Genomic DNA, 23,037 nt, shown 5'->3' on the forward strand with positions numbered 1-23,037 from the left:
GTGCCCCCCCTTTTCTTTGACTTGCGGTGCCGTCTTCGCCTCGGGCCTGACTTGCAGGAGCTAGTAGAACTGCTACTACTCGATGAACTGGAACTGGACGACCGGTCACGATTTCGTGTAGGTTTTGCCTGAGAACCGGCTTTGCTACACTCTCCCTTAGTATCGTCCATGACTCTAAATAAAATAACCGTATTAAAATGCTATTCAATAAACAAAGATCGAACGGTAAAACCGTTTAAGAATTTTATTATAAAATGGAGGGTAGGTACATTTTTCACGGCAAATAATTAAAGAACCAGTATTTAATTCTTTACAGTTATTACTTATATCACTGGAGGGTAGAATACATAAAGGGTATTCCAAGTAACTATCCAATTCAAAATGGATATAATTTGCATTAATTGATCTCAAAATGTTTAGAACTTACGTGTATTGTTGCACACAATAAATGTAATTCGGTATTAGTAGATACTATACCGTAATAATGACAACTTAGTGGACTTAACCGTCGCGCTTGATATCCAGACTACGAAATAAATTCCAATCCTTTGTTCTGGATAATATTTTTGAGAGCGCGACCAACCGCGGCGGGAAACTAGACGCCAATGAAGAACAAATTAAAATCTGGGAATGAACCAATGTCATCCCCACTGCCAGGTGGAGGGAGAAACATGGAAGGGGTATAGAAAGAGATAGCAATACCCGGCGGGAAACGTGCTGCCTATCTCAATTAAATAAGCTTCGAATAACGGTCAAGTCAAATTAATACAAATATATTACCATATTAAGTAAATACTAATACCAAAAACTTGGGATAATTAGTACGTTTATAGTTCCTATCGAAATTTATACATGCAGAAGTGGCGGGGATAAATACAATAATTATTATGCAGACACTACCAATATTTAATTCCAATCCCAATTACATTCAGGAACAATAGGTTTAAAGTGTAAATTGTATCTAATACCTTTAAACGAGCAATTCTTGTATATTTATTTATATATTTATAATTATGTATATATATTTCGGGGATCTCGGGAACGGCTCCAATTTCGATGAAATTTGCTATATGGGGGTTTTCGGGGGTGAAAAATCGATCTAGCTAGGTTTTATCTCTGGGAAAACGCGAAATTTTGAGTTTTATATGTTTTCCGAGCAAAGCTCGGTCTCCCAGATATTAAACATAATAGGTACGTAACGCGCAAGCCGTAATACAGCGTGTATACGTTAAATATGGCAAACAATGCTATTAACATAATCTGGCTAATAAAACATTACTTAACTTAATGACATAATGACCCAAAATACTGTACGTTACGTTCTTATTTTAGGGCTTTAGTTTAATAATGTTTTGGATTCAATTAATTTAATCACCAGTTTCATTTCATCAGTGACATTTGAGTCGTGATCAGTAATATGTTTTTCTAACTCCATAAACAACGAGCAATTTAATGCCCCTACTCTTACTAAAATAAGACAAGACTTTTTTTTATTTTAAGGTTTATTTTTTAAAAATATCTTAAATATCTTACAAAGCTGTTTGAATACCACATTGCCACTTGTAAAAGTAAAATAAATGACAAAAAATAAACCAAATAATAAAAAAAATCTTGTCTGATTTTAGTAAGAGTAGGGGCATTAAATTGCTCGTTGTTTATGGAGTTACTGATCACGACTTAAATGTCACCCTGTATATACTAACATATTAGTGTACCAACCAGTTTGATATGTATTTATTTATTTAAACTTTATTGCATAGTAAAAGTTGTACAAAAGGTGAACTTACCTAATTTATTGTCAAACGATAAACACTGACGTCACAACTAGACTACCTACATTGAGAATTAAATAGTACGAGGGCTGTTTGATAAGTACCCGTTTTCCAAATGTATTAATATCACGGGCCGAAAATATGTATACAATCGTTTTAAGCCATTTTTCAGAGGTGGGAAAATTTAAAAAAAAAACAGCATTCTTTTGTTTTTTTCTCATTTGACAGCGATTCAGTGAAAGCGTGAACTTAAAATTGTGAAAATGGAGAAAGAGCAGTATCGGTCTGTAATTAGATTCTTGTTTTTGGAAGGAAAAACATGTGATGAAATAAAAGTAAGAATGCAAGCGGTTTACCATGAATGTGCTCCTTCTATGACAACCGTCAGATACTGGTTTAACGAGTTTAAGCGGGGGAGAACAACCGTCTTTGATGAGGATCGCCCAGGCCGCCCAATTGAGGTGACTACGATATGGTTAAGAAAATTGAAAATATCGTTTTAGCCGACCGCCGAATTGAACTTCGAGAAATCGTTGATGCTGTAAATGTTCCAATCGAGCGGGTACAAAACATATTAGAAGATAAATTGGGTATGAAGACAGTATCGGCGAGGTGGGTGCCGCGTTTACTCACGGAGGAGCAAAAACGGAACCGACTGACTACTTCGGAGCAGTGTTTGGCCGTGTTCAAACGTAACCCGAAGGAGTTTCTGCGTCGTTTCGTGACCGTAGACGAAACGTGGGTCACCACTACCCCCCGGAAATGAAAGGGCAGTCGAAGCAGTGGATTTTACCGGGTGAACCTGCGCGAAAGATAGCAAAAATCGTTCCATCGGCTGGAAAGGTCATGGCGACCGTTTTTTGGGATTCGCAGGGTATTATACATATTGAGTTCTTAGAAAAGGGGAAAACGATAACAGGGCAGTACTATGCCAATTTATTGGATGAATTTGACGCTGGGTTGAAGGACAAACGACCCCATTTAAAAAATAAAAAAGTACTGTCTCATCACGACAATGCACCAGCTCATTCGTCTAGAGTTGTGATGGCTAAATTAACACAATTACGCTACGCCCTATTGCCTTACCCCCCGTATTCTCCAGATTTGACCCCATGCGATTTATTTTTGTTTCCCAACCTGAAAAAATGGCTCGGTGGTAAGCGATTTGGATCAAATGACGAAGTCATTGCCGCCACAGAGGCCTATTTTAATGACTTTCCGAAATCATACTTTTTGGATGGTTTATTGAAGCTTGAATATAGGTGGAACAAGTGTATAGAGTTAAAAGGAGACTATGAAGAAAAATAAATGCATATAAACAAAAACAACTGATTATTTTTTTCATAAACGGGTACTTATCAAACAGCCCTCGTACAATAGCAGTGTCAGCAGTAGAAGTTGCTAAACTTCAGGTGTACAAAATGAAATACCTCACTTTATTGTTACTTAAGAGAAAGCGCAGATAGTCGTGTAAATAACATAACTTTAATGTTAAGAATAATCTTAAGAATAAATTTAAACACTACCCTGAGATTTGTCTAAATAGCTCGGCGCAACCATCCGACCACTCGTACTGTTTGGTTTTAATTGTTTTATTTATACAAGCTGATGTTTTTTGTCATTTTCCTTGCTTTCAGAATTAATTGTTATGCCAGAAGAAAATTCATTTGAATTAATTAGTATTGTTTTCTTTTTTTACCAGGCGACGAGAACCGTTCACCACTGCGTTGGTCGCCGCCGTCCTCAGCCGCACTAGTCGCGGCTGCGCTAGCACCACCAGCGCTCCGACCCTGGCTGCCTGACCCGCCCACAAAGAAGACTAACCATCTGGGTAAGACAGGTCGGCATCGCCCTGGTGACCGTCAAGGTTTTACAAGGTGTGAACTCGTCCTCCGCCACTTTACTTGCGTACGTTGCTTGGGTTAAGTACCTTGTTTGAGAGGATTTTTAACGGTGCTCTTAAGGTCCTCTATCTTTGGCCTTCGTTTACCTTTATCGCAATATATAAAGCATGTCGAAAGTTTTACCGTATAGGTATTAGTTACATACCTATACGGTAAAACTTTAAACTAACAAAACTATATTCTAGCTTTCAACCAAGCGCTTTGAAATAAATATTATTTCTGGGACAATCGCGTTGCATGCGATTTGGCTACATAGAAAACATCCTTAACTCAGGAACAAATGAATATGATGAACACACAAATAAACGCCCTTACCAGGATTTGAACACGGGGCCAATTGCTTTGTAGGGTCACTACCGACCATGCTATGAGGCCGTTGAAACGCCTCTAAGGGTTAAACATTGTTTAAAACTAGGTAGAACAGAAAATATCGAGTTATAAGTTGCAACAATTTGAAGGATGTGTTTATTTCATGATTCTCACTTGTTCTCCCAGGCCTAGTGTGCGTGGTGTGCGGCGATACCAGCTCCGGGAAGCATTACGGCATCCTGGCCTGCAACGGATGCAGCGGGTTCTTCAAGCGCTCCGTCCGACGGAAACTCATCTACAGGTTAGCTGCCCACCTTAATTATATGTGACTATTTCTTTGTATGTATTCTTAGCTTAGGGCTATAGTAAAGAATCTTGTATAAGTACCTACCTTCTTTCTTGGATGAATAGCTCGACGACTAATTTTTTTAATGATATTATAAGAATTTTATTGTATTATTTTTCTTTGTATTAATGTATTTATGTTTGACATCCATCTTGTATACCTATTTACCTAATTATAAGACTGACAATGTATGATTAATACAAATAAAAATGAATTTTAATATGAAATATATCAATACCTACTTCATTACGAGTAGGAAGAATGTGCCGTACATTTTTACTAACGAAACGAACGAAAGCCAACTTTAAAGTTAATTAACACATAGTTTATTAGGTATTCTTGATAGCCGTTCTGTATTTGGTGCTACATATTTAATTACCTATTAAGTATTCATAATAAGTTAATTTTACACGTCCGATCGCGCGAAGTGGAGAGAATATAGACCAGAAAAGCAGACCCCACAATCAGATCGAAATATTTAATATATTGGCGTAATAAATTGTTTCAATGATTATGTTAACAATAACAAATGATTAGGAATTTTGACAATTACAACCAGCGGCTGACAACACACTACGTCTACAAAGTGAAATATAAATATAATACCTACTTAATATTGAGTATGTTTTAAATTACAATGAGGTTAGTCAAATATAATCTATAAAAATAATATTTGTTCATGTGGTGAGAAATGAGAATATAGTCTTGCAATGAGATGTCATACGAAACGGCCTAGGTTTGCTATTTATTGCGCCGTAGGTCGATGTAGCAACCACATTACTTATGCTACATTTATCCGTTGACCTACTCGTAAACTCGTCTTTACTCCTTCTTCTTCCTCGCGTTGTCCCGGCATTTTGCCACGGCTCATGGGAGCCTGGGGTCCGCTTGACAACTAATCCCATGATTTGACGTAGGCACTAGTTTTTACGAAAGCGACTGCCATCTGACCTTCCAACCCAGAGGGGAAACTAGGCTTTATTGGGATTAGTCCGGTTTCCTCACGATGTTTTCCTTCGCCGAAAAGCAACTGGTAAATATCAAACATTTCGTACATAAGTTCCGAAAAACTCATTGGTACGAGCCGGGGTTTGAACCCGCGACGTCCGGATTGAAAGTCGCGCGCTCTTGGGCGTTTTTTTTTGTTGTCCCAAACACTTTTTTTTTTCATATTTGGGATTTTTTACGTTATATCTACTCAGAATCACGAGCTCTTTCTATCCTAATAGGAGAAAAAAAGTGTCCCAAAATTTCCATACATTTTTCGATCTTTCCATTACGCGACCACCATACAAAGTCTATGAAAAATGGTGATGGAATGGAAATAAAAACCTTAGGACACTTTTTTTCTCCTATTAGGATAGAAAGAGCTCGTGATTCTGAGTAGAAATAACATAAAAAAACACAAATTTGAAAAAAAAGTGTTTGGGACAACAAAAAAAAACGCCCTCTTACCGCTAGGCACCAGCGCTTCGTCTTTACTCCTTGATTTAAAATAATGTTTTTCTAGTTTAATACAACAGCTAGATATAGAATAAGTATTAAATATTACGAAAAATGGAGAAAGTCATGTTTAGTCCGATATAAAACGTCAACCGGGTCACAGGTGTGACATAGTTCACTACATCCAATAGTTAGACAAATAAACGCTCCGGTAGCGATACACCTAAACTAACAACCGATGTGTAACATTGTAGGTACCTACTTAATGTAATGGTTTGACGAAATTTGGAACAGTTCCGGTAATGGGGTCACTGAGTCATTTATGACTTGACGGACGACCAGACAATTTTTTTCTCAACTATTTACTATTGGTAGTGCAATGGTGTCTACTTCGTTATTGTCGTCACCCGTTTAAGTTCAAACCCCTCCTAGTAATTGGTAAGGTAGAACATAGAGCGGGAAAATATCAGCTTATGACAGACGGTCTAGCATGAGTTGCGTTCTTGCGCGTAACTCCATGCTTGAAGTCGCGCAAGATGTATGGAGTCGCGCGCGAGAACGTAACTCATGCTAGACCGCCGGATCAACTTAGGGTCAATATAAGAAAGCAATCACATCATGAAATAAGGAAAATTCCAATCAAAGCTAGTGCCCGAATGAAAGCAGTTCTGCCAACACAGAGGACTAATACAGATTAAATATATTTTCATTACCGATAATCCCCAGTAATAGGCTTAGGAGCAAGTTGACATTTGTCGCAAAAGGGACCCGAATTCCTACCAACTTACATTTGCTTCTATTGATGGCGCCTCTGACTTTAACATGGTAACATTTTGTATGGTGAAATAATGTTAGCATTTTTTTCTGATGTAATGATATTTGTTTGTACAAAAAGACCGCAAACGTATTGCAACTATGTTACTTATTTTTGCTGTTGTTGTAAGTTGGGAATATATAGATTCGCAGTTATTTGCTTGATGTAACGACCAACTTAATATGCGTAAGTTTTTCATTAGGTACTAAAAGTCCTGTCGGTTTCAGCACTTCAATTCCTATTAGCATCTATAATCTATATATATGTAGGTATGCTACGGTTTTTAGTTTAGGATTTAAAACATAGTTAATATTTTTAATTTAAGTATAAGATAAGTGATGGGTTTACACGTTTACACGTTTTTAATGCTATTTCCCTACTAGGATTTTCTATTTTTCTATGTCAGAAAGTTGTCATTGAACCTACCTACCCCTTAACAGAAACAGTACCTTTAAGTATGTAGTAAGATTTATCAGAATTAGTATATCAGACAATTTGTCAATATAAAAATGTGCGAAATTCTAAATAGTTAAATACCTACCTAATGTGTGGGAGACTAAACTTTCGCGACTACCATTTTTCAATGGGGTTTATCTACTGACAAACTTGGTATGCCAGACTGTATCTCAAAAATATAAGCAATGTTAGCACCATTTCAAATTAAAAAGGTAATGAGACCACGGCATTCAATCTGCCATAAAGCTGGTACACATGTCACACTTGACCATCTCCTTGGCGTTAATGCTATAGGGCTCAAGTGTACTCGAAAACGATGCGTATACGCCGTTTTTGTTATATATATGGTGTAACTTTAAGGGCGCGCTCATAATAACATTACGCGGGTGAATTAATCGAATAGGGAGCCAAATGTTAAACTGTTTTTAATATTATCAGTCGCATCGCATCTACCCTGTATTTTATATTGGATATTGATTAAAGTAAGCAAATGCCAGATATTACAGTGGGTAAGGTACCTAATACTTATCGTACAGTGTGTGTTTTTTATAGAGCGAAATCCACTAAATCCACCTATAATTTTTAACGTGATAACGTCTTATAAATCGATGGACACCGGTAGCATGCACGAAAAAGTGTCACGTTGTGGACGGATCTCCATGGTATCGTATATATAAAAGTATGCTTTTTTTCATCAATGTTTTCTTATGACGTTAACACGCAAAATTATCGTCAGTAAACCGACTTTACAGACAACCATATTTTTTAACAATTCCAATTTCCTGATTAGAGGTGACTAAAACCCCTAACTTGACAATCATATTAACTTAGGTATAGATAATTGATTTAAAACATTCTAAAATTTTAAAAGCTATAGCCGACGCAAACCGATAATATCGAACTACCGCCCGATCCGAATATATTTTATTATATTTAGAAAATATGATATAAACGTTTTTTCGAATAAAATGTTACGTATATTTAAAATGATAAAGTATCCATTATTCGTCGGAACGGTAAACAGTGAACAGCAACCGGCAGTGCACTTGCCGTAAAAAACGAAAATTAAATTCGCATCACATTTAAATACCCCCGAATCGGGGATGTTACGGCTGCGCTAGAGTGACAGAGGAGGAGCGATTAGCGTTTTAGTGGTACCTAGGGTAGAAAAGAAAGTAAACAGGCTAGAGGTGTTATTAATGTACTATAAAGTAAAAAAAACATGTTCGTAAAAACCTTGAAACAATAATAGTTATGGTACACGCTTTGTTTAAGTGCTTTTGATATACATACTATATATTTTTTACATTTTGAACGCAGTCGGCTTGTATTTCATATGTTATCATAATGTTATCGTTTGATAATTTGATATGACATTACTTGGGTATGATATACCTATATCTTATTGGATAATCAGTCTTCGTAAATCAGAATTATAATACATAGGGTGCTATAAATATTTTTAAAAATGTACTTTATAATTTTTTGGAAGCTATAAATAGTATTTGATTATTTCTAATCAGAATCAAGAGCAGGTACTCATTTGAAAGTAAAATATTTCCGCAATTTCTGTATCGGCTTGACGCTTAAATTTTCACTAATAAAAACATTACATACTACACTCTTTTGGTGAAAACTCTTAAATACATTTTTATTTTCCATCCTTATATTTACTTATAAATATTTACGATGGCTCTGGTTGGTGCCTAGAATGTTTCCCGCTTTTTTATCGCTATCATAACCCCACACCTTACCATGGGCACAGATGCAACAAGAATAGAAATATGCTTACCAGTCTACGGATTAAGTGGGTTCAAGTGTTGCCAGCCCCTCTATTGTAATTTTTGCCATAGACCCGCTACAGATGCGACCTCTTTGCATTCCCTTTCACTGGTGTTGCCCAGTTTTTGGTAGGGATTAGTGGGATTTGATTGCTTGATTTCATTATAGGGGGCCAACATGAACTGAGAGTTCTTTTGTTATTTTTTTTGCTGTCATTGCTTGTCGTGTTTTCAATATCATGTTATAATGTCTACTGTCTTATCGACATTTTATTTCAATATCCAAGCTATGCGTAATATTTGGAGATTAAATTAAAACTAAGTTTTTGAAAAAGTTTCTGTTTTGGTACAAGCTTTTATCGCTAACTAATACTCATCAAAACAATAGGGATGTTGACATGAATCGCGAATATATAACATGTTTTGTTTTTACCATAGCAGGGAATATTAGAACGCGGAAAATCATATTTTGCAAGTGTAAATATGCGTAATAAATTAATTAAAAATAATCAAAAGTATTTAAAATAATGCCCAGTATCACGTGACTGCAAACGCCAATCGGAGCGCGTGACGTAATCACAGTGGAATCACCAAAGACAAGTTATAAAACCTGCCTAAGTGTCTACAGATTATCGTACCGAAACGCGATCTTGGTGCGGTGCGGCGCACGAATCGATAGTGTGTAAGGTGGTGCGTTAAGGACGCAGCTATAAGTTAGAGCGAGAAAGAAGGTCGCTGTCCGATGCGGCAGTGTGTTAAGGCTTTAAAAAAAATTGTCAGATGCCATATAAAGAATTAAAAGAAATGACTGATAGCAGTTTGTTTAAAACGCCGTTACGTCATCAAGGTCACGTGACAGTTTGGAGCATTCAGGCGCGTTTAAACACGAAACTTATTATACATGTTTTTTTATTCAAAATTAATGAATATATTTTTTTAATATTTTTTTCTGTAATTATTACGTGTCTATCTACAAAATAAAACCAGTTCCAAAAAATTGTCAACATCCCTATTCTAAAAACCCCAAACACAACTAGGTCGCGTTTTTTCATCACAGTTTTCCTATGGCCACCTCCAATTGCGTTGGTACTATAATATTGCATTGTCATCCGACTTCCATATGCTTTTTCAGCTCAATAAGAAATCGGTAAGTGTTTGCTTTCAAGATTTGACTCACACTAACTAACATACATGCATACTAACAGGGCAAGTAAATAAAAGCTTGTAATTATTAGGGAGACGAGACATGCCACAACTCGGTTGACAATTAGGAGAAAATACAAAAACTATAACATGACTATTATTGTATACGATGCCATGTACTTGAGAACAGGGATGTTGCGGATGCCGATTTTTTGTCAAATATTACATTTTAGTCATTTTCTTTTCAAAAAACCGGCCAAGTGCGAGTCGGACTCGCGTTCCAAGGGTTCCGTACATTAAGTCCTATTCACGCTTGACTGCTCATTTCGAATAGGTTTTTTTGGCTAATGACTAAATTACCTAGGAGTCTAACACTTACGCCGATGCTAAAACGTTCCTGTACCGACCTGTTCCACATCCGCATCCGCATTAAACTCCGCATCGATTAAATGCGGATGCGGATGCGGATGCAGATGCGGATGCGGATGCGGATATTCGCAACATGCCTGCTTGAGAAATTGGGAGAAGTTCTATTACTGCCGTGACCCGGTGGCTCCGCGTCACCTGTGCGGCCTGAGCCCGTCGAAACGGGCCTCTAGCACAGGAAGCCTTGGCTTTTTCTATTACGTATATCAGTTTTCTATTTCAGTCTAGATTTCAATAGGTCTGACATAAAACATTTTTTTGGCAGGTGTCAGGCGGGCACTGGCCGCTGCGTTGTAGACAAGGCACATCGGAACCAGTGCCAGGCCTGCCGACTCAAAAAATGCCTCGCCATGGGCATGAACAAAGATGGTAAGTTTAAAATTAGTCTTAATATTGTTCGACATTTTGCGACATTGTATTTCTTGTGATGCGACTGGCATATGTCAACTTAACTGGTACCTACACTTTTTGACTTGTCAAAAATCAATCATTCTACAATACGTCTTTTCTCAACCAGCGTCAAAATTTGTAGTAAGTAAGATTATAATAAAATTATTGTCACCGGATTTTTTGCGTTTTTGTTTTAAAATAGTTTTATCGTTAAAAAAAACATAGTTTTCAATATCAGGTAACGATGGAGTCCGCGGGAGGTATACCAATCAGGCAATCATCAAAAAAAAAAACAAACTGATATAGCCTCAACCATGTTAAAGTTGGTTTTCGTGACCGTCTGTATTCCACTTAAAATTTTCCTGGCAGAAACAACCGTCGGAGACAGCGAAATGTATTAATATTAATGGACTTTAGTAAGATTGCTCATGGTAAACTATTAGGCGTTGATGTTCCTTTAGTTTAAGTTAAACGTGTCGTCAAATCTGTGGTGTCTGGTGTCGTATTGTAATCGTAACTCGTAACAGAGTACAGTGTCATGCATGTCAAGTGTAAGCTTCGTCATCACGGCTCGTTCTGCTATTGTAATTGAAAGTTCAAAAGGCGGTTACAGTAAGTGGCAATTATTAGGCGTAGGACTCGTAGTAGCACACCTGTGCACATGAAAGTGCAAAGTGCATAATATGATGGGACTTCTATGTAGTATAATATTATTCATTAAAAGAAATTTTGGCAGACATACGAACTAAATAGTTATGAACCTAACTAAAATAAACTGAAATAAACGGTACGCTATAGTAGTGTGACTACTGGAAATAATAACAAATTATAATATTTTCTGAAAATAATTTAATTTGTTCTAGTATGTAAAATAATAGTTATTAGGAATAGTTCTAGTCCAAATAGTTATTTCATTAAACTATTCGAGCAAACTTTGCCTCGGTTTTACACGGCTTTTGATTTGCGGTACTTACCTATTAAATGGTTAAATCATAGGTATTACTACTCGTATGCAATCAGATACGAATATAACAAAATGAACTTGCTAAAACGATAACATAGGGGCTTGTCGGCAGTAATAACTTTCGCCTAATTGCCCTCAACTAACCAAAATAAAAGTGCAGTTAGAACACCGGGCCCTTCGCATTATTTTCTACGGGGGATCTTTTGTTGAACTGCACGTGTATGTTGGTATCGCTGTATGTGACGGAACAAGCGTTGTGCAGATTTGTTCTTTGTTGGATTTTGATGTGTTTTGATGTGTTTATACAAGTTGTTGAAATGTGAAGTTCATCGTGGGAATCAAGGGGTGGCATCATGTGCATAGGTAGTTTCAAGCTTCTTAAAGTAGGTACGTAAATACGCAAAAACTATAGCTAAAATGACCTTGTAGTTAAGGTTTTGCCTCCTTATAATAAGTTACTGTTTACATTTTAAAAACACATATTGCCTAATATTATAGCAATAATAATATGTATATTTGAAATATCTGTCGTATGTTGTACAACATAAAAATTTATGTTTAATATTAAACTGTTCGTACTTTTAATTTTTCTTGTGCACCTATTACTGTTTGCTCTCTGTTTGGCCCGAGGGTTAACTGGTAGAGAATGCCTTCTGGCATTAAGTTCGCCTTTTGTACATATTTTTACTGTGCAATAAAGTTTAAATAAATATTTTCAAGCTCCAAAAAAAAAATCTGCTTTGTTATATTCTGCGAATAAATGAATAATTATTTTTAAATGTTAATATGTGTACTTATTTAATGTAATACGTCACAATCGACAACAGTTTATACCGTGTTTCTGAATTTGTGATTCTAGTAGGAAGTCTAATTAAGGGGTTTTCATGTATAAGCCAAATTCCACTTGATTAAGTTAAATAGATTTTGGGTTATGTTTAATGAAGTGTTCCAATTGGTACTATAATACCTACTACCTACTCAGGGTTCCTGTGTCGTCACCGTCAGTTCCATCATTTTCTTGAACTTGACACACACACAAGAAAATAAACACACTCATATACATATGAAATGACATGACACTAATGGGGGGGTAGATATTTTTTCTCGTTACATGTTACTAACACCAAGTAAAATCATGTCAAACCAATCATTTAAATTTTACACTAAACCTATCCATGCACACTAAACTAACAAACGTATGCACGACTTAACTTGAACAAATTGAATATAAAAAAATAACATTTTAGGGTCCTGTAAGCCATAATTTGTATACGGAGCGGTTTGTGCCACGCGGCGACACGTGCCTGCGCAGCGTATAAAAAGAAAAAAAAAACATAAACCATAGAGCGACACATGAGTCAAGTTAGTTGGTATTACATTGAGGAAAAGCACATTATTGTTTAAGTTTGCGTAATTAGTAGCTTTACCCCTTTGATGTTGGCGTGAACATTGTTCTAATAAGAAGTTGTTATTAAATATTACAGGGTAGCTAAAAAATAACTGCATGTCCGTTGCCAGGTAGGTTTTGGGATTATACTGAGCATATAGATCATACTGTAACTGTGGGACCAACGCCGTAACCGCTGGTAATCGCGAAAAAAAAAATGTCTGTTTCATTCATTTTGGCTGGTCCATTTTCTATGGGAGGGAAAAAAAAATGCGATTTCTGGGTTGGTCCCATAGTAAAAAGTTGCTCAGTGTAATCCCAAAACCTCCCTGGCAACGGGAATGCGGTTATTAGGGTTCCGTACCCAAAGGGTAAAATAAAAACGGGACCCTATTACTAAGACTCCGCTGTCCGTCCGTCCGTCCGTCCGTCTGTCACCAGGCTGTATCTCACGAACCGTGATAGCTAGACAGTTGAAATTTTCACAGATGATTTATTTCTGTTGCCGCTATAACAACAAATACTAAAAACAGAATAAAATAAAGATTTAAGTGGGGCTCCCATACAACAAACGTGATTTTTGACCGAAGTTAAGCAATGTCGGGCGGGGTCAGTACTTGGATGGGTGACCGTTTTTTTGCTTGTTTTTTCCGTGTTGCTCTATTTTTTTATGATTTATTTATTTATTTATTTAAACTTTATTGCACAAAAGAAAAACTTATCGTACAAAAGGCGGACTTAATGCCAAAAGCATTCTCTACCAGTCAACCTTAAGGCAAAGCAGAGAGATTGTGCTATGATGTATGTATGTATGATGGTGCGGAACCCTCCGTGCGCGAGTCCGACTCGCACTTGGCCGGTTTTTTTTAGCCACCGTGTATATAAAAATGGTGTCTGTTTTCCTTAGTATTCGTAACGAGTCTATGTTTTCTTTAGTATTATAGATACTTAGTTAAAATGTTCATGTTATTTCAGAGCGTAATTACGGTTGTTTAACGGCGGCTAGGTTTAATTGGCCGTCTTGTAAGAACGCCATGAAGTAAAGCTAAAATTGTATGTTACAATTATTATTAAATTGTACAACGGGACTTAATCGCGTATCTAAGTTTTAAGATTTACCTCCGACGTTTCGAGGACGGCGTTGTCCCCGTGGTCTCGGAGAAAACCACCACGATCACCACCACCACGAGCCCACGGGGACAACGCCGTCCTCGAAACGTCGGAGGTAAATCTTAAAACTTAGATACGCGATTAAGTCCCGTTGTACAATTTAATAATGTGTAAAAATCGTGAAAGTTTAAATCAGTGTTACAATTATTCTTTTATTTTACTCCATTGAAGCTCTACTATCCATTTATCGTTAAAAGTTTTCTCACCAATATATATCCTCCCTCTCAGCGTGTCATTAGTAAGTGGTAACCCTTTAGCCGGCGGCTTAACCATTGTTCATGTGCATTGTTATAACAATAGCGCCAAAAACTATTGGATAATTTCAACATACATTTAAATTGATTCTTAGTGGCGGATTTGCAGTCTTTGCCGCCCTAGGCCCCAGGACCTGTAGTTAACTACTAGCCACCTATTTCACAGCACCCATGATATAAGTAGACTGCAGACTTGCTGCCGCCCTAGGCCCGGGCCTATTGGACCTTAGGCAGGCGTGTCTCACTCCGCGATTTCGTAGCTTTGCTACAGTAGCTAATAAAGCTAAGCTAAGTACGTACATCCGTTCGGCCCCAATTTTGGGGAAAGCCATAAGCCGCGCGTGGAGCTGTCGCCACCTAGCGGCCATATCTGTGCTGATCGTAACAGACGCGTTTTGTTAGAGAGTGACTCTTCTGTACTTAGTACTATTATTTATTCTGTGCCTTAGAGCAAATCCGCCACTTATTTGACGTTCATAAGCGCATTGTAATTATGCCTACTTGAATAAACTATCTTTTATCTTTATCTTAAGAACGTGGTTAAAATTGTAGTCTTCAATTGTTATTTCTGTCTTTATAATGTCTCTTTCTGCCACGAGATACACCTCACCTAATCTTGTTTGCTAGACGTGGTAGACGTACAGGGTGGCCAACTTAGAGGTATACAACTTTTTTTTGCCGCCATTTTATTTTGGCGGTAAATATGACAGTTATTGCATGAAAATTAGTTTGTGTAGATACGGCAAATTTATTATGGAGCGTTTTACGACGGAACAACGTGTTTTAATCATTAAAAACAATAGAAACATTAAAAATAACGTTTTCACCTCAGCAGCTCGAACAAGGGTACTTTGCTACTTAAAAACAGTGAGCAAAATCGCATTTTGCTCACTGAGTGGGAAAAAATGAGCAAAATGCGATTTTGCTCACTCAGTGAGCAAAATGCGATTTTGCTTACTGTTTTTAAGTAGCAAAGTACCCTTGTTCGAGCTGCTGAGGTAAAAATGTAATTGTTGGTATATCTTAAGAAAACATGAGTGAATAGAGGTAAGTGATCAAGAAGGAATACATTTTTCGGGTTCTCTAATATGTTCTCACTGCTGAGGTGAAAAATGTTGTGTACTACACGAGATCAAAGTTATTTACATCTCGTGCGCTTTTGAGTCCCTTACTACGCTCAAGATTCTAAATTAGATTCACTCGCTACGCTCGTGAATCTATTATAGAATCTTTCGCTTGCACGGGACTCAAAATAAGCACTCGAAGAAATATCAAACTTTGATCTCTTGTTGTACAAATAACTATTCCCGGTCGATTAATTTCGAGAAACGGTGACATTGACTGGCCCCCAAGATCGCCTGATTTAACAGCTCCTGACTTTTTTCTGTGGGGCTATCTAAAGGGACGTGTCTATGCTAATAGGCCAACGAACCTTCAGCAATTAAAACAAAATATTCGAAACACTGTCGCTGAGATAACGCCAGAAATGTGTGAAAAAGTGATGAAAAACGCGATGAAAAGGATTCGCATCTGCCATGCTGCTAGAGGTGGACATTTGTCTGACATTATTTTCCATGTGTAATTGCTGACCCTACATATTATATTTAACAAGGAATACTTAATATTTTATATGTTTTATAGAATAATATTTCAAAAATAAAGTGTATACCTCTTATTTGGCCACCCTGTATAATAGGAAGTAACCTTTTTAAAGACAAAGTAATCATTTTTGTTACAAAAAATATCAACGGCTAGCGCTGTGAAGCCGTGTGAAAATCGTTATATTTTAAAAACTTGCCAATCAAACCACAATGCAAATGCCCTTAAGCTGAATCTAATAACCGCAGAGTAATGGTGGCACATTCGCCTCATTACGGAGCTACAAAGAGCGCCCTGGAGCGCGTATTTAAATGAGGGGATGTTTAACCACGGACTGTCTATTCATTTAACATTTTAACTACATCGTTGGTAAAGCGTGGCGGTCTGGTCATCACTCCTTCTGATCTTGCCCTTAGTTTTCATGCTTTCTTCTTATAGATTACGGGTAAATTTTCTGAATTGCAGCTTCCGGTATCTTTCACTACGTATATATTGTGTGTTTAATTCATTCTAATTAATAACTCATTTAAAATAGTTATTCGTTTGACCAATTACTGAAAAAAGTCCAGTATACAAAAACAACACTTCGCAACGCTTCCTACCGTCGCGAGGTGGTCTCGAGGGGCAATTTGGAAGCCATGATGGGGATATTTAAAGGTATGAAAGTCCAAAAAAACAGAGAAATTATTAAGTATGTATTTATAAGTAGGTATGCAAATATAAAATTAATTTTGTATCCAGCAGAAACGTCTGCGGACAACGGAAACATTCACTGTCACTCATAGTAGGTACCTAGCCTACCTATATGGTGGAAATATTCGCTGTATTGGGTAAGGTCTTGGTAGCTCAGATGGCACTGGGCTGGCGATCCAGGTCGTGGATTCAAGTCGCACCCAATACAGTGGATTCTTCCACTTTTAATTTGTTTCTATGTTTATGCAAATCTAATCATTAAGTCCGATTAAGAATATTAGAAATAAAATATACAGATTGAATCCCATTGCTGTATAAAGTTTCTATAACTCCATTTATTAAGCTTCGCTGCCTCCTGTGCGTCGTCCTTGTTTTTAGAAAACAATAAAATTGCCATAATTGCGAGATAAAATCAAACACATCAGGTGCAGGTCTCATCTGGCCGCAAACTCCCATAGCCATTTAGTCAAAGTGAAAGGCCTCGATATCGTGTCGACCACCTCACTCGCGCGTTAAGCTCTAAGCCCGTCTCGCTCTCAAACGACTTCTGTCGAGTTGATTCGGTTTAATGGTTATTGATTCCAACAATTGGATCCAATGGAATTTTGGATTTATTTTCATAATATTAGGGTTGAAATTCGAGTTGAATAGACGGATATAAAATTTATTTTCGAGTGGACTTAAAATCAACCCTAACCTGCTACCATTTAAAATCATATTTGTTCGTTTAAAAGTTAGAAATCTGGATTTATCTCGAAATTCGATGGGGCTTTGTTTTTGTTGCATCCCATTGGATTTAGGGCGTAATTACAGGGGGTTAAAGTTTATATTTGATCGCAAGTTTGGAGAGATGTGACTCTTTGGGGGACAAGGGCCATTATTCAGGGCCGGATTTAAGGGTTTTGTGCAAGGATTAAATTCGCATTAATCAGTGTCTGTTACTGCAGCCTTAACTTCGGTATAAACAGTTAACTGTTAGGGTACGCGACGCCGGGTTTAGGTATACTCGGTCACAGTGAGTTAATCTTGAGTGTGACTGACAACCTATCTATGAAAAAGGACATAATGTAATTTATTACTTCACAATCAACATAATAAATTAGTCCTAAATACCTACCTTGTACTTGCCTAGGTACTTGATTAAAATTTATTGCGTTTGCGGTGCCTACTTCTTGAACTCAAAGTATTTTTTTACATGACACGTGTTGGGTTTTTCCTTAAGCTAATAGCCAGAACGTTTATAAAATACATGCCTAAGTGAATATAATTCTATTTATAAATATGATTAATAAAATAGCCTTGATGCAAAAGAGCAAAACAAATGTTATTTTACTATGTATTTAATTGGAATGTTTTATATTTTTGGTTAAGCGTTCGCAAACATGACAAAAGTGATTTTCTGATTAAATATAATATAGTTCTTGATATAAGATACTAAAATATGTTGTTATATTTTTTTTTTAATGAGCTTCTTAGAATAGGAAGGTACAGTCGACGTCAAAGAGATCTTTACGACTAACGTTACAAAAAATTATTTACACGACTTTATTGTCATAGCATTTAGGTCGTGTAAACATTTTTTTGTTACTTTGGCTGTAAATTTCTCTTTGACGTCGACTGTACCTAGTGTTTATTTTTTTATAGTCGATGAACTCTCAAACAACTTATACTTACCTATGATTAACCGGTGCAAATTATGTTTCGTTAACTACCTACATATAATTTGTTCATCAATTAATACCGACTACCTACTTGATAGAGTTCAGTATGATCCCTATCCACCTAAGCCAGACACTAACATTATGTATCTAGCCCTATTATTCTAAAATGATTTAGGTGCCTGGTACCTACTTAATAATTGGTAGCAAATATCAGATTATGTATCCGACTGTACCACGTAATCTAGAGCTTAAGGCTCGCGAAGGAGCTGCGGCGCGGATTAAAACTCAAAATCGCCCCATTAGCATTTAATTTTACAAATGAATCTTTAATTCTCTGCTTTACACTCTATACATATAGAACAAAACGGATAAGTACTGTCTTATTCATTAGGCAGGTATTGTAATAACACGCAGGATTTAATTAAATAAATGTTGGGATTAGAGTTTGCCCTTACCTATTTAGAATATGTATTTTGTCAACATAATTAATTACCTATCAAGATATTTTAAAATATGATAAATGTTTAGGTATGAGTGCCATTTAAACGTAAATCTGTCCTTGATTTGATATTTATCTGACATTACATTATACTAGCAGGTCGCAGTGCATCTCGCTCATATTTATTCTGAAGCAAAAATCATTGAGATCATATTAAAATTTTGAGTTCCGATCAAAAAACAAGAAGCCAAAGCCTTAATTTTTTCTGACATATTTACTCGTATATTTATGTTGTATTTTAATACACCACATACGCTTAATATTGTAACAATTCAGTTCGAAAATTCTATATATAAAAATAAAAAGCAGTATCGTTTAAAACTTTTTCTACCCCCGTACTTTTATTTGTCATTTAAAGGGTCGTGCACATACCTTTAAAACCCTACCTTATAGTTGTCAAGACACCTTATAGTCTATTCCCCAAAAAAGCATTTGTGCATACACGCAGTGTCTGGTTGGCACTTTTTCGATACTTCGTGTAATGACCACTTAAAAAATATTGAATGAAATACATTGTTGCCAACCTTATATTAAATGACATCTCTGACAAATAAGTGTACAATAGACATGTTTTTTTAATTTCATTCATTCTTTTTCCTCCCGTACTCTCCATTTATGCTAATTCTTGAATGAAAAATATTTGTAAAATTTACAATTTTATTTCAAAGTAAGTGCTTGGTCGTAGAAAAAGTATTGTATGCAACTAGGGTTGCCAGATCGAAAGGCGCTATTATCGGGAATTCATATCCATTTTTCGGGATTTTGGGACTTAAGTCGGGAAAAAAAGTATTCCAATTAAAGTAATTGTATCAAAAACAACGATATTTTACATTATTGGCACTACGTCAGGCCAGCTGCTCTGCCCATAGACGTTTTTATATAAAAATAGTATACATTATTTGAGAACTTGAACAAACAAAAAAAAAATGTCTTCTGATTATGTGCCAATATTATCATTTATCATACTTATACTTATTAGGTATCAATAATAAAAAAGGAACTAATTTATTTCTTAGCTTGCGCTTGCCACATGTATTTTATGTTACTTTTTACCGATTTTACAATTACTTCGCCTTTTTCACTATTTAACGTGAATTACGTGAAGCTGTTTTTCGGGACAATTTTCACTTTGTCGGGAATCGGGAACACATGCTAAAAATCGGGAGAATCCCGCCAAATCCCGACCATCTGGCAACCCTATATGCAACGTTGTTTAACTGAGTCAAAAAATACTCGTGGCGTCTTTATTAACAATTTTCGGCTTCGCCTCAAATTGTTACTCACGCCACTCGCCTTTTTTGACCTTTCTTAAACAACGGTTGCATAAAATACTATAACAGTACAAAGCCCTTGTCCGCTTTATTCATATTTTGTTAACGAACGAAACAAATCAAAAACTTCAACAGTCCACTCCACCCAGACAGGCGTAATTACAGCGAAACCCTTAATTGGTTTAGTTGAACTAGCTAAGGCTTTTGACAACGTGAAACGCAGTGCCGAGAATAATTAGATTGTCCTGAGTCCTGACTACCGTCGACATCTCAAAACGTAACCAAATTACGCTTTCCTTTTCAAAGAGCCGAGAGCAAAATAATACAAAGCTAAAGTAAAGTGATAAAGGGGCGGGCGTGCCTCAGGGTGCGCTTCTGTGCCCCCGACTAATGATGTGCCGTCGGCTACGTTAAGTTACAGATTTGCCGGTAAATTTCTAAAGTTACAGTTATATTCAAGAATTGTAAATTACGATTATTTTATTAGTAAATTACCCCTTTATAAATAGGTGTCGGTGTTAGTTAAGATTACTTTGCCATTTTGTAAAGATCAGTAAAGATATTTGAATTTGAATGAATAAAGTATCTGTTAAAAATTAAATATTCGATTTACGCTAGGTTCGTTTTTCCACGTACTAAGTGTTGAGTTGTTCACCGTTTCCTCATACAAAATGTATTCGGGTTTTAGAACAAAAAGTTGTAACAAGAACATGACGAGACGACTACCTAAATCAAACACATCGATTTGAATGCTAATTAAACTCTTGAATCAATTTCCTTTTACTAGCTTTTATTAGTAGATATGGTATATTGTTCCATGACAGAGGTATAAATCCTCGTTAAGAGCAGTCGCCTACATCACTATGTAGTAGCTTTACTTCATTACGCCTGTCTGACACCTTCCTCCTACAAATTGGATCAACGTTTCATTGTTGGAGTTGCATTTCATTGGGGGATGCAAATAAAAGTTCGAAGTTTGATTGCCAGCATTTTTGTTACACGTAATGTTGTTGGAAAACCGTGAAGTTGTGGAAAAAAACAAAATTGTTAATGTACACGTATTTGTAAATAGAAGTATTTTCCTTTTATCAGAGAGCTGAACTGTAGCATCAATGTATTATGTAGGACCTAGGTATAAAACAAAAAATACTATACTAGCCTCCAATCACGACTTTATCCGATTAACGGTCGATTAAAAATGTCAACGCCATGTGAGCTTCTTCTAGGGGCTGAATTTCAAAAATACATAATCTTAATTGAACGCTAACGTTATAATAAGTCAACTATTTTTTTCATGGTCAAGACTACGTTTTCTTCAACGATTTAGGCTGTGAGTTAAGAATCTATCAGTATCTAATGTCTAAGTAACGGAATGATATAAATAAGTATTGTGCTAGTAAGTATATGTACTTACATAATGTGTAATTTTCGTATGTTATTGATTAACTTTGTATTCGATTTTCAAAGCCCCAAGCCCCAATGGGTAGTATGTTTTTTTTAATAAATTGAGGAATAAAAATATCTAACTTGTAATTATTTTGCAATATTTGATATCGCATATGTTGAAGAAGATAAGACAAGGAAAATAATACAGTACTTAATACATATATCGCTAATAATAAAATATAATTGGGGCTCATGTCGTAGGACAATTTTATATTATTGTTATATTAGGCTTGTTATTTTCAAAATATCATGACGTCATCATGAGTGGTATCGGGTGAATCATTTTCCCCAAACGTTTTGTTAATTATAATTATGTAATAATTTTTGTATATAGTATACCTACTTCGTCATAACATGTTATTTATATAATAGAATTGTACTCGACTTTTCGCTCATCTTTATTGCCTGTAGAAGAACAAAAAAAGTTACTTTAAAGAAAAAGGCGTCTAAAAAACAGACTACTCGTAAGTTCCCAACTAAAAACGGTCTGTTCGGTAGCTGGTACGATCCATAACTTCGATCAACACGGAAGGGATGCGGCATTCGCACTATTTCCCCTCTGCCTAGGTACAAGATCAACTGATCTAGCGCGGGTAATAAAACTAGTTGCTCTCGGATTTTTAACTAGACCGAGTCCAGACGCGCGAGTGAACACAGCAGCAGAAAAAATGCCTAAGTGTTCGTTTGTCTTTTGTTGTAAAAAGAGGTCGGGGACATCAAATTTACAAAAAGAAGGTGTTACATTTCACATGTAATATTTTTTTTACATGTCATACGTTTAATTACATTTAAACACAATTATTATATTTTAGTCTCATGTAATTGCTGGAATTATCGATTTTTCTCGCCCAGTACAAATTGCGGATCGGTCGAGTGACAAATCCGACTTCTCATCTCTTGACGAAATTGTGTTAGTGTGCGTGTTGTGACACTTGTGACTCGTCCGTACACATAAACAGATCGCGGTGTGCAAGATTTGTCTGTGTAGGGTGTCATTTTCTATGTATTTGTGTCGTCATTACAGATTGGATTTTGTACGTAAGTGTGTGAGAAGTGCGACTGTGTGCACGTTCCCCCCCGCGAAAAATGGCAGAATGATTTGAATGTCAAGATATCGCTTGGGCCTATCCCTTCCGACGTGTCGGAAGCCCGTGTTGATCGAAGATCCATAATGAATTTCTTTAGCGAAACCAAAACTTTCAGTGACTATTCTGAAAGTCTGGATCTTGCTATTTTAGGTAAAATGTAATTTTGATCAAACAAATATACTAGGGAAACCAGAAGAAAAATACAGCCTACAGTACCGACT

General features: G+C 36.4%; 1 protein-coding gene across 1 annotated transcript in view; it reads left to right on the top strand.

Annotated features, from left to right (window-relative positions):
* The first annotated feature begins 254 nt into the window (after positions 1-254).
* LOC134656286 (photoreceptor-specific nuclear receptor) overlaps positions 255-23,037 on the top strand; it is a 32,266-nt gene continuing 9,483 nt past the window's right edge. The window contains exons 1-4 of the mRNA XM_063511808.1: positions 255-261; positions 3,475-3,603; positions 4,163-4,286; positions 10,660-10,763. Of these exons, the coding sequence (XP_063367878.1) occupies positions 255-261; positions 3,475-3,603; positions 4,163-4,286; positions 10,660-10,763 (364 nt within the window). The remainder of the gene's footprint in view (positions 262-3,474; positions 3,604-4,162; positions 4,287-10,659; positions 10,764-23,037) is intronic.

Source organism: Cydia amplana, chromosome 2 (assembly GCF_948474715.1).
Source record: "Cydia amplana chromosome 2, ilCydAmpl1.1, whole genome shotgun sequence".
Taxonomy (NCBI): Eukaryota; Metazoa; Arthropoda; class Insecta; order Lepidoptera; family Tortricidae; genus Cydia; species Cydia amplana.